Raw genomic sequence first — 16,498 nt, 5'->3', positions numbered from 1 at the left:
CGAATTGATAACCTTGGCTGGAGCAAAATAGGTAATCATATAATATACTATGGGGTTTTTTCCTTGCTTCTCTGCTTTATTCCCTTGCTTATCCTAATGCCAGAAATCATTATTTTACTGTTTTAAAAGAAAATAAAATGAAATGCAAATTAATTCTGCATTATAAAAGCACACATCTTAAATACAGTGGTGATATTTAGGAAGCCTGGAATGGAAGGATGTGATGAGGAGGTGTCTTCTGAGAAATTGAAGACACCACAAACTCATCCCAAGCCTCGGAGTCTCTTATGGAACTGTCTGAACGTTAGCACAATCTACAGTACGATGCCAAGTATTCAAAGCAGTAAAATAGCCTTCAACAAGAATCGTATGAATGTTCAATTGAGGATGATCATGTTTTTCTGTGTAAAAGCCGCAATATTCGTTTCACGGCTGTTCATCTGTTTGTGCTGGGACGAAGAGCAGCCGGGAGCGTCCGACTTGCCAGGTTTTGGTCTGTTTCCAACTTGGTCCGAACAGGTGCCATGGGCAAATGGGGGGAAATTACCGCAGCCTTTCGCTAATGAGTTCATCCTTCCCTTCCTTAAGTCAAAACAGGACCAATTGACCCTGGTGACCCAGCAGTACAGACTGACAAGCGCTAGGGAGTTTTGTTGCTTTTGCAGTGCTTGCGTTACACTTTCTCAATCCCAAGAGGTTCAGGGTGTTGAGGAAGACAAGAAGCAAGTTTATGAGAATGTTTAACTGCTGTTCTGTTATTCCCACAAAGCAACAGTTTCCTTGATGGCACATTCAGATTATTTGGTGAGTAAGATAGGATCTCTTAACTATACTCAAATCAGTGATTATTTACTTTGGGCTGGCAGTTAAAAAAATGCTTTACTTCATTAAACCCTCTGCAGTGGCTTAAATACATTTCGTTTCCAGCATCTGGATACATTATGGACATTTCTTTGTCTATGATCTATTGGTGGTAGTTTTTAAGACGTAAACAGAAATGCTATTTGGCAAGATCGTGTATGGAGCCATCCTTTAACCTCAATGTTCCTTTTGGCACAAGATTAAAAAACGCCTTGTAATCAATACTCAGAGCTGGATCTCCCAAGATTTTCTTCAGAACTTTACTTGGAGTCTTTAGTAACAATAAGGGCTGTGTGTGCTTTTCAAAACTTTTAATGAAAAAAAAAAAAAAAAAGTCCTTTTTTTTTTTTTTTTCCTGGTACTGTTCTGAAAGAAGCTCCAAATGCAGAATCCATTTTAATTCTGATAGCAAACAACTGGAGTTACTACGGATAACATATGGAATTTTAAAAAAAATCTCTTCGTCCTTTTGGCTTAATTCAGGGAAGTCTTCTGCAGAGATTTCAGAATTTTCTGAGCAAACACTCTGACAGCTAGGACCATTGCTTGAAGCTTGTGGTCAAAGTGGGGGGAAGCGTTTTGTCAGCTGTCTTTTTGAAGTGGCTGGCTGTGAGGTCTTTTTACTGAGAAGAAGCCTAATCAAGAAAACACAAGCAGACAGATAATGGTCAAGTTCTCCAACCTCAAGAAATGAAGTGCGCACTGTATTTATAAGCTCATTTCTTTAGTTATTCATTGGCTCTTTTAATCAGTGTTCTATCTAGAATAGGGCTTGCCTTTCTTTTGGGGAATAAAAGCCCGTTTCTGTCTTGGAGGCCAGAAGTAGTCCTGGTGGAGGGGGTAGGTGCTTCTGGTGTTCTTAAAGAACGAGCAGACCTCGTTTGCTCCAGTACACGTGTGCTTGTACCGGGTGGATGGGTCCCAGCTGTGTGCCAGGTGATCTGTATACCTCTATAGCAGTGCAGCAGGATCTCCTGGTATAGTTGCAGAGATAGGTCTTAACTTTCTGGATCCTATCACTTGCAATCACCCCAAATCCAGAATTCATGCAGGAAGTGATAGTAGGGTGCTTGAAGGAGAGGTCACATTTTAAAACCCCTGTATGTTTGCTGGAGGCTCAGTGTATAGAAGGCTTTCTCTTGCAATGCAGCCTGTTGTGACTGGTGGTGGTATCAGTAGTCATCGCTCTTGATTCTCTGTCTCATTGGCACTGTGATCTCACTGTTCAGGGTGTGTTGCCCTCACACCTCCGTCAGCTCCTCTGGAAAAGCTGGTAAAAAGAATGCAGCAAATAAAAGAATTACAGCCTCATGTTCAGAACAAGCTTTTTGGTAATCAGAGGTGTATCCAAGCACTGTAGAAAACAAAACGTACAGTGGTTTTTGTGGTTTGTGAGACTCTGAAGCTGTGTTGTGTTGTATTACTGTCCACCTGAGTTTTCACATATCCTATTGCTGTATTATTGTATGTACTTTTAAAGCAAAACATCCTCCCCCTCCGATGCCTGCAACTCTGCTGCGAGTTCAACAGCTGCCTGCAAAAGCAGATATAATGTGAGATTGTGTAAAGAACACATTCTTTCAACTCACATTGAAAAGAGAATTGTTATATAAACAGGCGGGAGGATGCCATTGCCCTGGAAAACTGTCTGAGCGGTGCCCCAAATTACACTTTGGCCGAAGGAGGTTCAAGGGCAGAGCAGAAGAATGAGATATGCTGTGGAAAGACCCTCTGGAAAAGACTAAGCGTGGAACCATTCAGTTTGAAGAAAAGGAAAATGTATGTTGGGGAACATAGACAGTAAAGATGCCTGATTGCCATTTACTGTAAGGCTAGAGCAAAAAGCATTCGGTACAGCTGGGCGCTGAATGCCATCTTCTCATTCGCTGTGGCACTTGTGCCGACAGTCCGTTGCCAGTTCTAGTCTTCAGGTCTCTTTTCTTCACTTTGATTCACTGGAGAAGGCAAAGGTAGATGCCCAGCTATACCTGGTACTGTATCTGAAACAAAGGGAAGGGAAAGAAGAAGATCCTCAGTGCTTTTCCTATGGGATTCAGTGTGGGGACAGAAGCTTAAGCAAAACTTCTGTATCTTACTCATAATCCACATCTCAAGATGGCTTGCCCAGGGCCAGAATTTATCTCCAGTACAGTGTGTGGTACAGCAGGGTATTGAGCTATATCCGATAACAGTTGAGGGAGATTTTCAGCTGTGCTTAGCCTTTCTCTGATGCTGTATTGGAAGAAGAAAGCAGCAGATTTGAGCTTCTGAGATGGATGTCTCCTACCTTGTGTAGAGAGTGCAGAAGCTCACCTGGCCAGAATACACTGCCTGGAACTCGGTGGAAGAGGTCCTTGTGGCATCCGTAGTGTAAGGGATCATAATGAGCTAAAATCTTCACATTCCTTCATCTTTGAAGTTCTTGAGAGGCTCAGTGCATCCTTCCCCTTCTAACGAGGAGGTTTTAGTCTCCTCTCCCAGGAATTACTTTAAAAGCCTGAGAGGCTTTTGGGGGATTTACTCTTAAGGTTCCATCCTTTCTAGAAGCTTACTTGGGACAAATGCCAAATATCTACATAGATAAAAGTTCTCTCTCTCACTCTTGAATTCTTTTTACTACCTTTGTTTTAGGAAGTTTTGGAAATGGGACCAAACGAAGCAGCAGTCTTGTACCCATGAAGTATTATGTCTCGGTAACAGTTTTGTATACTTGAGAAGATGAAAACTGCATGCTTCCTCCTAAGCTGATGATACACAGCCTAGCATATGATATGCTGTCATAGATTCATTTTGAGAAGTGATTCATGTTTATTGTTTATACAGATGCTCTAAAGATTAAAGATTACCTTAGGTTTAATTTTTTTTAGCTTGCAGTTGTAATTCTCTGATTTGTCAATTCCTGAAATGTAGCTGGTTTACAAACCAGGTGCAAAGTGAAGCTATAGACAGTCAAGATGATGTTCCCTCCAAAGAAGCACTGGAGCTATAGCCAGCCCTATTATATCATGCCCTTGAACACTAAACACAAATTCCTACCTGTGGAAGACATCAGCGGCCCAAGAAAAAAACAGAAACTTATTTCCATTTGGACTCCTGAATTCCTGTCTCAAGAAAATGCATTGAAATTGCCACCCACTCTCTGTCTGGCTGATTAAATAAAATATTGACCTTTTCCAAACACAATATTATCATTCCAAGCATAATATTACCCAGTTCTCTCTCAGATTGTTTCTACAGCTCTTAAAAGGGAACTCACCTGGCACCTCCTATCAATTCAGATAAAACAACACTGTATGCTTTTTAAATAAGAAACCGATTGTGCCAATGTCTGAAGTTAGTCCACAGAATAATTCCGTATTAACTTTATAGAGAGTATCATTTGCTTAATACTGCTTCCGAGTAAAGGCAGAGTGCCCTTTTCTGTCCCTCTATTGTTCTCTTTCCTTGCACAGAACATTACTACAGGGAATTCCTTTCCCAGTTAACTTACTAACTCAGCGTAAGTACTTATTCCGTATTTGAGCGGCAGTGCATCCTGAGGACAAGTGGCAAAAGAGTGGCATATGCAATAGCAGAAACTGTTCCTTGTGATTACCGCGGATCATACCACGGAAGAAACACATTAGTCCAGAAAATTCCCCTCCTGTTTAGAGCCCATGCAAGGCTCTTAATATCTTCAGTTTATCAAAGACTTATTTTGCTAAATTAAATGAGAGTTAAGTGATGTAAACTTCCCTTCAAGCTCTCTGTGGCAGGCACCTGTGGTGGCTACGCTAGTCACCATCTTCTTATTTTTCTTTCAGAAAAGATCGTCCCTGCACGGAGCACTGAATATCTGCATCTTCCACTAAAATAAATAGGACTCGAATATCTCATCATCACCCTTATGTTTCTCTTCCGGTTCTTCTCAGGCTTTAATGGGCCATTTTTCTTACTGCCTCACACTGACTATGACCTTGTCATGTTAAAGTGACAGTTAGGTTATCCTGCTGATGGGTATCAAATTGACATATCCCATCCTTTCTGTCTGAGTGCCAGGCAGGGATACATTCCCAGACAGCCTATGCTCCCCCTGGATGGTACCAGCTATTAGGAAGGCTGCTGTTTTCATTCGTTCCTTTCACAGTGTGAGCAGCAAAACTAAGCTGCTAAATGAGACAGTGCATTTCCCACTTTAGACTTTTGAAATTGGTGGGAACGTTTCATATTGCCTTTATTTTCCTTCAAGTGTGATTAATGATCAAAAATCTACATGTCACAGCTTAGCTATTTAGCTTTGGTGCACTACTATGGTTACATTGAAGGCCATTATTTTGATGGAACTGAGGATAAACTCTAGATATAGCTGCAGTTTATTGAGCTGGATTTTTGGCAAATTCCGTATGCAGTGAATTGCAAGTTGGCTTTTATGTTTGTGCTTGTGATTTGACATACTTGCATGTGGGGAACTAGAACACTTTCAGAGAGCTCAGCAAAGTTGTGTGTTACTTGGGCAGAGAAAAGACTTGGCTTTTGAACCAAGACAGGCAAGCGTGCCTATGAAAAAAATTTATTCGTTATATACTCTTTAAATGTGGTAAAAGAATTCATAGTTCTTATCAGTGTCTTTTTAGGCTGTGAGGAAGAGAATGAAATGAGGTCATTTTTCTCTGTTCTTTCTCAAATTCTTAACTGTATAATTACTACATTTAAATAAGGATGGAGGCTGTGTCATTCAGCATGGGTGATGAGAGAAGCTGAAGCCAGCTGGCCCTGTTCTGTGTCTTGAGACCTGAAGAAGAAAATCTTCTACCTTGGTACATCTAATCCTAGTCCTTCTCTTTGGTGACTGTACACACAGAGAGACTGAAGTGCTGAGACTTTCCTGTTTCCTACAATATTGGTGCCGATCGCTTTCAGCACCAATGGCAAGACTTTGTCTATGATGAAGGGGATTTTGTAAGGAAAAAGAAATGGTGTTGATGTTGCCATATAGGTTTGAAGGTACTTAACCTCTGCCACTGAAGGGAGAAGGGCAGGGAGTTTCTGAGAGTCTTGCCAATGGAAATGAATGCCACCCCAGTGATACCAAGAATAAGGCAAATCAGTCGATTAGCTGTATATGAACCTCACCCAAAGGGAGGCAAAAATGACTGGTGTTTGAATAATGAATTATTCCAGGGACTAGGCGGTATATTTGTTGAAGCCATTTCAATACACTTCTTCCCTTTGAGGGTGTTTTCTTAAGATATCCTAGTCATAACAGGTATGAATAGATACTAAGATTTGAGTGCATTGCCTTGTATAGATTTATATGTTGATGTGTGTCCTGGATAGAAGGGCTGCAATTTAATATGAAGTATGAGCTCTTCAGCCGAAGCCCAGAGGTCCCCATACGTCAGATCAAGTGCATGTCAGCGTTGCCATTACAAGAAGATGTATGGTCTCTCTTTATTTACTTATGATTATTACTGATCATCTTAACAAACAGGTTATCAATATATGAAGTACAGCGGAAGTTCATTTATATTATTCTGTCAATATCAAGGTCATTTTTATAACTAAAAAGGATCAAGAACAAAAGATAGATGGATCGTATATGACTAAAGCTAACCGTCCAATCCATTTACATTGCTGCAAACAGCAGAGCTTCACCTGTTAACCAAAACATTACACTTCACTCTTCAAGATGATTTTTTTCTCAGATAATAAATAGCTCTAGATACATTAAGTGATTGTGTTGTGTAGTTCTGTGGCAGACAGAATTTAGCGTTGATGACCCTAAGCTTCCATTTTACGACTATTTTCTCTGTGGTTAGAGTGAAGATGTAACTGGTTTGCGATTCCAAAGCACATTGTGTCAGGGGATTTCATATTTTATTTAGCATAAAAGTCTGGTAGGCATGTTCCCAGGTTTGAAGATGAACAAACTAAGTAAATACAGATACAATTCAATACTTACAACTTCTGTTTTAATCCTTAGACTGTACACACTTCTCAGCGCTAGACACAGAGAGAAGTGTCCCTTTCATCTTTTCATAATTCAGTTTTTATAATGGAATTTCCCTTCAGGAAAAAGCGAGTTCAAGAGAATATTTGTAAGGGTATTTAAAAAAGAAAATCATAATGAATTTAAACTTTTTTTTTCTTGTGTACTGTTACATATTTGTTTTCTGGGAGGTGTTTCAAGAAGTGAGCAAAATATTAGACAGAAGACTTACAGGCTTACGTTATTAATTGGGACTTACTCGTCTTTCCGGAATCACTGTATGTTGCAGAAGGGGGATGCAGTGGGTGTGCGCTTACTGTTTCATCTCTGCTCCAAGGTCCTTAAAGATCTCATTCTCTGTAGTTGATAAAACCTATTTTCTTCAAATAGTAATAGTAAATAGATGGTTGCTAAAGGTGATGTTGGATTGCTGAAATGGAGGAAAAGAATAGAGGGAGGTTAGATATGGTGCCATATGAAAGGGAAATGCATCTCTAACTTGGATCCAAGGAACACATGTAATGAATGAAATACGTTTTCTTTTAGCAAAACTGCCAAACTATCAAGTGCATTTCTCATGCTCATTAACACTGGACTTTAAGAACCTGATAAGAATGCAATATAAAATCAAAGAGCCCCTAAAGACTGTGAGATTATATTTAATACTCTCCTATCACCAGTCCCTGAGTGCTTGGCAAGAGGAAACGGTGACATTTGCTAATCAGTACCCTCTCTTATTTGTCTTGGCTGAAAGTCTCAAGTCCTCAGCTTATTGAAGTTATTACAAATGCTCTCCATTAGATTCTGTTTAACTTCCTGGTATTTGCAGTTGAACTTGATCACAATGTCATGGAGGAGTTATGTCTTTAAAAAGTGATACAGAAGTTGCGATACCATGTATGTAAGTTACATGTTTATTTTCTTTCTTGCAGTCTTTGTTCTTAAACATATTCTTAACGTTTGACATTAATTCTTAACATTAACTACCCCTGACATTTTCCTGCACCTTTCTGGATGCATAGAAGTTTGTTCCGTGTGATAAGAAGATGCTGTTTCTCGCTAAAAGATGACTTAGGATGTGCCTTTCTTTTGAACACCCTTTGGAATAACCTGTAACGATTCACCTCTGTAAACTGCATTTTGTTCTCCTGAAAGCTGGCAAACGGGAACAATTCCTCCGTACAGCCATACAGGACATAAGGCATGAGCAAGTGCAGAGGTGTTCCCTGTGGCAGATTACCAGAAATTTTGGGCTGTGGATCCCTCCTAATTTTGAACATTTTTCATGCAGCACTGTACCACCTTTTTGTTCAGACTTTCAACTGAAAAATAAATGGTTATAAAATGGTCTGTGGAGTGCATACCGCGGCTTTGCAGACTGTTACTGGTCCACAAACCGCAGTTTGGCTGCTCTACAGTGTTCCCAATTGTGCTGGGGTTGCCCTTAGCAGTGAATGGTTGGTTTATTCTTTATACTCTTTTCAGCCCTTGGCTTGTTTCTTGCCAGTCAGAGTAGTGCTGTTCATCCTCCTTCACTCACCAGCCAGGAAAGGAAATTCTTCCTCTCAGACAAGAGCTTTCCTCCCTTCCCTCTTAATTCCGGGCACATTTGTTTCAAATTCCCAAGGCAGGATATTGAAAATTTCCTCAAGTTAATAGGGCTTCACAAATTTACTTGCTATAGAAAATGTAAAATTTTGGTAAATTGTTGGCCAGAAAGTGCTATAAAATCCCCGTATTTTAAAAATATGGCTAATAGAAAAAATTCTTCAGTGCTGAAATGGCTTTCTGTGGGTTCCTTCTCCCTCTGGCTTTACTATGAAAGAACATCATCTCTGTGACTTCGCTATTGGAGGGTTGTTAGCTGATGTGTTTTAAAGGACTGCTCCAGCTCCTGAACGCGAAGTTTAACAACATGCTTACAGTCATCACCAGGGTGAGCCCATGCCGTGCTATTTGCAGTTTTCAAACGCTTGTCTTGCTCATCCTCCTTGCTCCGAACTGCAAAGGAGGTTGAAGGAGTTGAACAGGCTTATTCTTTAGCAGTTTGTGCAGTGATGGGACAGCTTCCCGGCGGAAAGGCAACTGACAGTAAAGGAACACAATGTAAACCTGGCGATCCCGGATTAGGTTCACGTGTATTTTATATGTATTTTCTTCAATACTGTGCTCATATGGTTCTTCTGTCCTCATGAACCCACATTCCTTCGAGGTCTGTTACCAACAGAGTTAATCTTGTATGCACAAATAGCATTATAGCGCTTTTTAATCAACTCATTTGGCCTGTGTCAGCATATATAATTTCTGACCTTTTCCATAGCTCCACCTTGAGGGGTCTTGGGATGACTGTGTTTTAAAGGCATTCCTGGGCCAGGCTTTCCTAGCTGAGCAATGTTGTATTTATAAAGACAAAAGCATCGAGTATCAAAAATGGGCATTAATCATTATAGTGTTTAACGAACTTCAGGAAGCTCAGATGAAGAGTCATCTCTTTGTGCTAGAAGGTGAAAACAGATATGCAAACTACAGGTGAAGATGTTTACACAGAAGACATCTGGATTAAAATTAATATAAGCCAGCTCATTCCCTGCCAATACTTGAATAGCATCACAAACTGGATTAACACCCTTCATGTTTTTTGCACAAGCTATTGTAACTCATGAAGCACTGTTTGGCCATCCATATAACATTCATGCAGAGTAGAGAACTGATAGTTCCATTTGTATTTCAGGACTTGATAGCTTTGGTGACAATGGATCAGATTATTAATTATTCCAGTTTATTCAATTGGGAGGCTCCATAGCCTGTTAGCGAGGGCAAAAGGTTGAGAATTTTGCCGCTGATTTACTATATAACTTCAGGCAACTCAGTCTTTGGACCTCAATTTATAGGCTTTTCAAGCAGATATTTTTCTTCCACGGAGAGTTCAGAGCTTACAAAATTTACTGTTTAATTTTTTATATTTATGTAATGATTGTTTGCAAATTAGTTCAACAGATTTTGTATTGGTTCTGTGTGCTGTTTTGAAGTTCTGTGGTATCCAGGATAATGTTCGTATTTGGTTACTGATGTATCTAGACTATGTGATGGAAGGAGTTGCTGCAAAGTAGTAGAGTTTTTGATAACCTGGCTATATACTATAGAAGACCTTTATATATAGTGCCAAACTTCATGGAAGAACTAGAAAAGCAACAGCTGTTGTGACAGTGTTACATTTCGCACAAATCAGCTTTTTGGTTTCGCTTCAAAATTGGCAAGTTGTTAATAAATAAACAAACCCTTTCCTGCTTGTGCATTTGCTATTTGCAGTCTACAGAGCTGTTAATGGCAGAGTTGATTAGCTCTTTACTGCTGCAGCAACAGCATTTGTCAATATAATGAGTGATGGCTTTTCATGTCTCAGGCAAATAGTAACAATTAAAAATAGTTCACATGCTTTTTTTTTTTTTTTTTTTTTTTTGTAAAATTGTCCTTGGCCACCAGGGAGTAAGAATGTTATTGTGATACTTGCTAAAGCCAGGCGGAGACAGTCATAAAGCTGTAAAGAATCTGTATACGTGTTAGAGCCAAGTGAGCCAACACGTACTGGCGGGCAGTTGAAAAGATGATTCCTTTTTTCATAGCAAAACCCCAATATCGCAGCGCTAACCTCTGCTGGAACTGGTGCAAGGGGAACGTCCTGAACACTGCCAGTTCTCCTGTGGAGACCGAGGTGCTGCAGCGCAGCGCAAGGCATCTGGAGGTGGGAATGTCTCCCGAATACCTGAGAGGAGTTTTGATACTCTGTGCTGGAGGGCTGTGTCCCACAAGGTGCTTTGTGCTCCTGGCCTCCGTCCAGAAAAGCACTTATGTACGCGAACATTTCTGTTTCTGTTAATTTCACAGATACTGCTCGTTTAAATACCTGGCTGGGTCAGGGCCAGTGCTCTCAGGACTTCGCAGGATAAAACTTTTAAAGGAATAATTAATGGAAATTACAAAGAACAAGATTTCTAGCTTAATAACAGTGTTGTCTGCTGAGCCGAATTGGAATAGAGGTGCAGGAAGCGGGTGAAGCGTGTGAATACTTGAGCTGCTGTCTCTGTGTTGGACAGGAGAGGTAGCTCCATGGAAATACGAAGTTGTGTTTGAACTGGTGTGTATCGCAGCTGGTCAAATGGTTTTGCCTACTTAGAGACCATGTCCTGGAGGTGGCAGATACCGATCAGGATTAGGATGCGCAGTATCAGGTTGGTATGATGGCTGTGCTGGTATGAATGTTTCTTCAGTAGCCCAGCTGAGACATTAAAGGCCATAACGAGCTGGCAGGAGAAAGATGTTTGCTCTGCATGTCATATTGTTCACATGTGCACCGGGTGATCATGCAGACAGTGTAGTCATCGCATCTCAGTCAAGCAGGGTAACTTACCTATTAACAACAGCAAATTAGGCACAGTAGGGACATAGCCTGTGATTTCATCTAAGTATTAATGTGATCTTGCGTGCAAGTAAGAATCAGAGTCCCTCAGCTAATTTAAGGCAAAATACGTGTTTTCAAGATAGTTTTTTTCATGATCCGGCTGCATGGTGTTCCCTGAAGAAGAGGCAGGTTTAAGACAGTGCAGGTGGCACAACCTGGGTTCCAGAGGCGGCAGTGATGTCCCCGTAATGCTGACCGGGGCTGGCCAGGGGTGGGCCGTGGAAGGGGCTCTACAGAGTCTGCGCAGAGCAGGATAGCTTGGGAAGTGCGGGCTTCAAGAGCAGAGACCTGGGCACTGATTTAAACATTGAAGTGCTTGCTTAGCTTTAAGTCTTACTGACTTCAGTGGTGGCATATTGAGGTCTTACCAAAGAATCAGATGATAATGAAGACAAGTTATTGAAAAAAGTGCTGTTATCTGCATACCGACTTCTCTGGAATTATTGGGCATTCTCTTCTGTTTCCAACTTGGAGCAGATGGTGGAAATACTTCTTAAAAATCAAGATTCACAGTGATATAGCAGGGGCAGGTTCTAGTCTGTCATCTTCTTTGCTGTTAAGAGTTTGCTGAATGCATCAAGCCATGCCTACTTAAAATTTTGGTTTGGTTTTTTCTTTTTTTTTAAATGACAGTTTATCTGAGCTCACGGAATGAATGGATAACGTTACTATTTACATAAGCTCATTGTGATCTGTCTTGGTAATGTAATCAAATTAGGGTTAACTGCAGCTGGAGAATGCCAGCTTGTAAACTGTTTTTCAAAAAGAATCACATGGTGTTACTTGACATGTTTAGTATACATTCAGGAGGCTTTGCAAAAATTATAGCACATCCCTAACTAATGTAACTAAGTCAGGATTCTGTTGCCACCAGTTCGCTGAATCCAGGAAATGAAACGCAGTGAAATTCATCAACAGTCGGAGGAGATACACCTCCAAGCAGATTCCTAAAACACAAGTTTTTCTGACGTGGCTGCCGCTGACATGTTGTCTTTCTTTTGGCTAAAATCAACATATCAGTTGATAGAAAAAGCATATGGTGTAAATTTTGGGTACATTTAAGAACATCTGTGTTAACTGCAAAAGTGCAGCCCACTGTACACGTCAAGCACTATATTTAGTCTTACGGCATTCGCACAAGATGAAGCCCAGCCTGAGCTAAAATTACCCAATGAGTAGATTTTCAAAGCATCTTTTGTTATTCTTATTAATAAACATCGCATCTGGTACTTACTTTCCCTCTTTCTCCCTTTTGCATTTAATTAAAAGGTACTATTTACATCACAGTATTGCAGTCATCAAGTTCTTCTTTCTGCGGAGAGCGATCTTGCAGGACAGTCTTTGCCCCGCAGAGCTTACAGTATGCCGACGTACCTGATCTGACTGTTAAAGTTCTAGATAGGGGGTGTCAGGCAATTTTCATTCCAAACTGGGAATGCAGAGGAAGAATTCTGAAATTTCCTCCCCGGCCCGGGAAGGTTTCTGAAGGGTCTGTCAGAGCCCTGGCAATGGTTCGGCAGCGGGAGGTTTTGGGTTCTGTCCTCTGCCCCTACACACACGCAATACACAGCACACCCCGCTGAATACCAAAACTATTTCAACGTCAAACTGTCAGCCTGTTCTACTGACATAGGCAAATATGAAATTTAGGCACATTCAGGTTATGGGCCATGTCCAAGCTAACGCAGAAAGTCTGTGGCAGAACTTAGTCCCATACTGTTGCATTTTGGACGTAATCATCTTTCTTTTTTGAAGTCCGGTGTAAAGGAAGGATGAAAAATACCATCTAAAAAGAGTTCCTAACCTCCCACTACTGCTAAAATACCTTTTCTCACACGTAAATATGCTGATAGTTTGAGTGTGGAGATGGTTCCATCGAAATTAAAATTCTTCATGAAATGGGTGTTCGTTTCCCCAGAAGTTCTGCAATAGAAGGAAACTGAAAGAATATTTCCTCTTGTCAAAAATCAGCCCTTTTGTAATATTTTGAATGAACAGTTAGATAAACAGCCACTGATGCTTTTCTGTAGAAGTGCCATTTTTGAATACATATGAAATACTTTTTACAGAAATTGTGTTCTCTAAGAATTTTGAAATTTGGGATCTGCTATGAATTGAAGGGAAAAAAAAATAAATACGGTTTGAGAAACAGAACTTGCCCCTTGAGCGCAGATCTATCCAAACCAACAAAAGGAAGCTTGTGTTGGCATTTAGATTCAGACTCAGGAATTCCCGACTCTTAAACCTGTTTATACAGGACTATACCACAGCCCAATTTGCACTTCATTTTAATTTTTTTTCCCCTCTACGTTTATGGTCATGTTGAACGGGTGGATTATGCACTCTGAATGCACATACTTAACCAATTGTATTTAAAGATTTTTTGCATATAATAATTATAGTTAAGTGTCTTCATTTGGAAGCAGCAGTGTTCCACGAAGGCTTTTAAGTCATTTAGCATAGGCATATTTATATTACAGCTCTGAAAGTTTCATGGCCTAATTCTCAAAAGGCTTTTGAGGGTCGCTAGTTCCCAATGAAAGTAACGGGAGCTGTGAGTGCTCTGCACTTGAGAACAGTCAGCAGTTCCCCAGCAACTTGGTGACACGTGCTTCTAACTGTGCATGACAGATACTTAACTTTCAGTAATTCAGGGTGAGACTTCGGCATGTGTATGTGCACACAGAAGTGCAGGAACACACAGATTTTTATTGCTCTGGTAGTCACCTCTTGGTCCTGTTTGCTTTCAGCTACTTTCTAAACCGCAATTTCAGTATCTATTAGAGCTGTTGTAAAATACAGAATGGTTTAGGATGCTTACTATTTAAAACATGACACGTTATTACAGCTGAGCTTGGAGATATTTGCCAACATTTCTGAAATTCGTAAATTGGTCGATCTCACCTTGGCATGGTCAAAGCAGTCCAAGAACTTTGTGCCAAATCCTCAGCTGCTGAAATGCAACAGAGCCTCCTTCCTGGCTGCCTTTTTTTTTTTTTTTTTTTTTAAGTAAGGTTCCTTTGCATTGTACAACCATTCTCGTTTTATCTTGGGTTTCCTTGGCATTTTGATCTCTGTTCCTTGGAGCTTTTTCTGCTCTTCTTTGGTAGCCAAAATACATTGCCTGGGCCTGGAAGTCCTGAGTACCTTGACCCCACCCTAGCACTTGAGTATATGTTTAACCTTAGACATCTGAGATCCCCACCGAGGTCAGTGAAACTACTTAAATACTCGGAGTCCGGCTGCTCGATCAAGTCCTTGTAGAGTACATTTATTCTGATGGGGCTATCCAGTGTGATAGAAAGTTTAGGTGCTTGACCTCCCTGAATGCCTGCTGACCTGGATCTAATCTGAGGTAGAACACAGCAGCGTTTTAATGACTTGTATCACCACACCTCGGTTGGAGGAGGAATTAAAGAGCTTTTTCCCGCGCAGCTGCTGGAAGCCCTGAGGCACCGAAGCATCCCACGGTCAGTCCCTGCCGTTGGGATACAGCTGTGAAGTTCCTGGCTGAGCACCTGCCTACAGGAGGGGAGAGAATTCGTGTTTGCGAGGCGAAAGAAGCCTCCAGCCTCGCACGGGGATGCCGGGAGCGCGGCTGCCATCAGTCCTGGCCCTGTCACCGTTACGCTGGCTCGGTCTGCCGGCAAGGCGAGCCGTGGCACCGGCAGCTGGCTTTGGTCGCCCGCTCCGGAGGGACTTGCTTTTGGAGAGCCCGCGGGTCTCTGTCCTCTTCGTGCCCGTATTCTGCATCACCCTGCCATTTGGGAAAGAAACACATGTTCTCGTCAGCCAAATCTAAAGAAATTATTTATAGAAGCTACAGAAAACCTTAAAATGTGTGGGAGAATATAATAGTAGTTCTAGTATAAGCCTTCCATCTAGCTTCTAAAATGCCTGTGTCGCTCTGTTGCAGTTGAGAGTTTTGGCCTTTAAAAAAAACCCACTTTATTATTTTATAACATTCTTAGTTGCAATTCAACCTAATTTTTTTTTTTCTATTTTGTTTTTTCTTAGCAAATACTGACTGATCCCGAGGTGACCTCCCAAGAGGGCAGTATAAAAAAGGTAGGATATGGATCAATCTTATGCAAGTTGTTTTACTGTTCGGCTTTGAAATACACCTGGACACTTTTTTCTCTTCTTGCTTTTGAACAAAGGTGTGTATCGTAATAGTGTTGTAAAAGTTTTCCAATATTTGCTGTTGCTTTTTTGGATTAAGTATTGTGGTTCTATTGGCATATTCTTCTGTCTTTTTTTCATTCCAGTATTTATGAAAAAGAAAATAATAGTTTGAAGTGTTCCTTGATTCAGCTACAATATAAACAGCTACCAGTCCAAATTGAAAAACCTCATTTAGCTCTTTTCCAGTAAAAGAAAATGTTGGTCCTTTGTTAAAAGTGCTAAATTTTTAGAGGTCACTTCACCATGTAAATGTGGCTTATGTGAAGTCCAAGGCAAAAGGAATAGATACATGAAAGGATAAAATTTAACTCCTATGATGTATTACCGGTGCTTTTCATCACATTGTGATGCTTAAACTATAATACTGACCAGAGAAAAATGTGTTCCAAATACAGCCCAGCTGTATAAATTTCTTCATAGTAGCTGTGAGGCAGCCTCAACACTACATATTTCAGTAGCCAGTCTGCTATTTTGGTTGGGGTTATACTCAGTAACACTAAAATGACATTCTTTCCATGGCTATCTTTTGGTTAACGGCTTTACTAAAGTAAAGTGTTACAAGTCATATTTGATTATAGCCTCTCTGGATGTCTAAAGGTAGTGCGTCCTTGTTGAAATAATGAGCTAGCTGTAATTCTTTTCATATGCAGATGTCTTATAATGGGTATTCACAGTCCTATTCATAAAATCTGAGTTTTTGAAAGTGGAAAATATTTTAAATTGGAACTTGCAACAACTGCCATTTTTATTCATCCATTTAGGTGAGCTTCAGTACTGTTTCTTAACTCTGAAAGCTAAAAGGAAACACTTGTTTCGCTCTGCCAAACAAAGTGAAATATAATACTTGTCAGGCTCCAAAGTTAGTTTGGGAAAAGATATTTAGACACATGTCCGGTATGGACCGTTCTATTCTTACCATGTCGAGAAAAATAAGCTTTTATTTTAGAAAGCCAGGCTACCAATATGAAATGTCCTTTGACCATCCAATGACCTTGCAAAGGACCTATCGCAATACTGCTGAACTT

At 40.5% G+C, this 16,498-nt stretch overlaps 1 protein-coding gene across 3 annotated transcripts in view; it reads left to right on the top strand.

Moving 5' to 3' along the window:
* The window catches only part of PRDM16 (PR/SET domain 16), a 343,965-nt gene that overhangs the window by 161,935 nt on the left and 165,532 nt on the right, over window positions 1-16,498 (top strand). For all 3 annotated transcript variants that reach the window (XM_052793070.1, XM_052793069.1, XM_052793068.1), the window contains exon 3: window positions 15,306-15,356. In XM_052793070.1, the coding sequence (XP_052649030.1) occupies window positions 15,306-15,356 (51 nt within the window). The remainder of the gene's footprint in view (window positions 1-15,305; window positions 15,357-16,498) is intronic.

The sequence above is a fragment of the Harpia harpyja genome, chromosome 7 (genome assembly GCF_026419915.1).
Source record: "Harpia harpyja isolate bHarHar1 chromosome 7, bHarHar1 primary haplotype, whole genome shotgun sequence".
Taxonomy (NCBI): domain Eukaryota; kingdom Metazoa; phylum Chordata; class Aves; order Accipitriformes; family Accipitridae; genus Harpia; species Harpia harpyja.
This window is presented reverse-complemented; position numbering and strand designations above follow the sequence as displayed.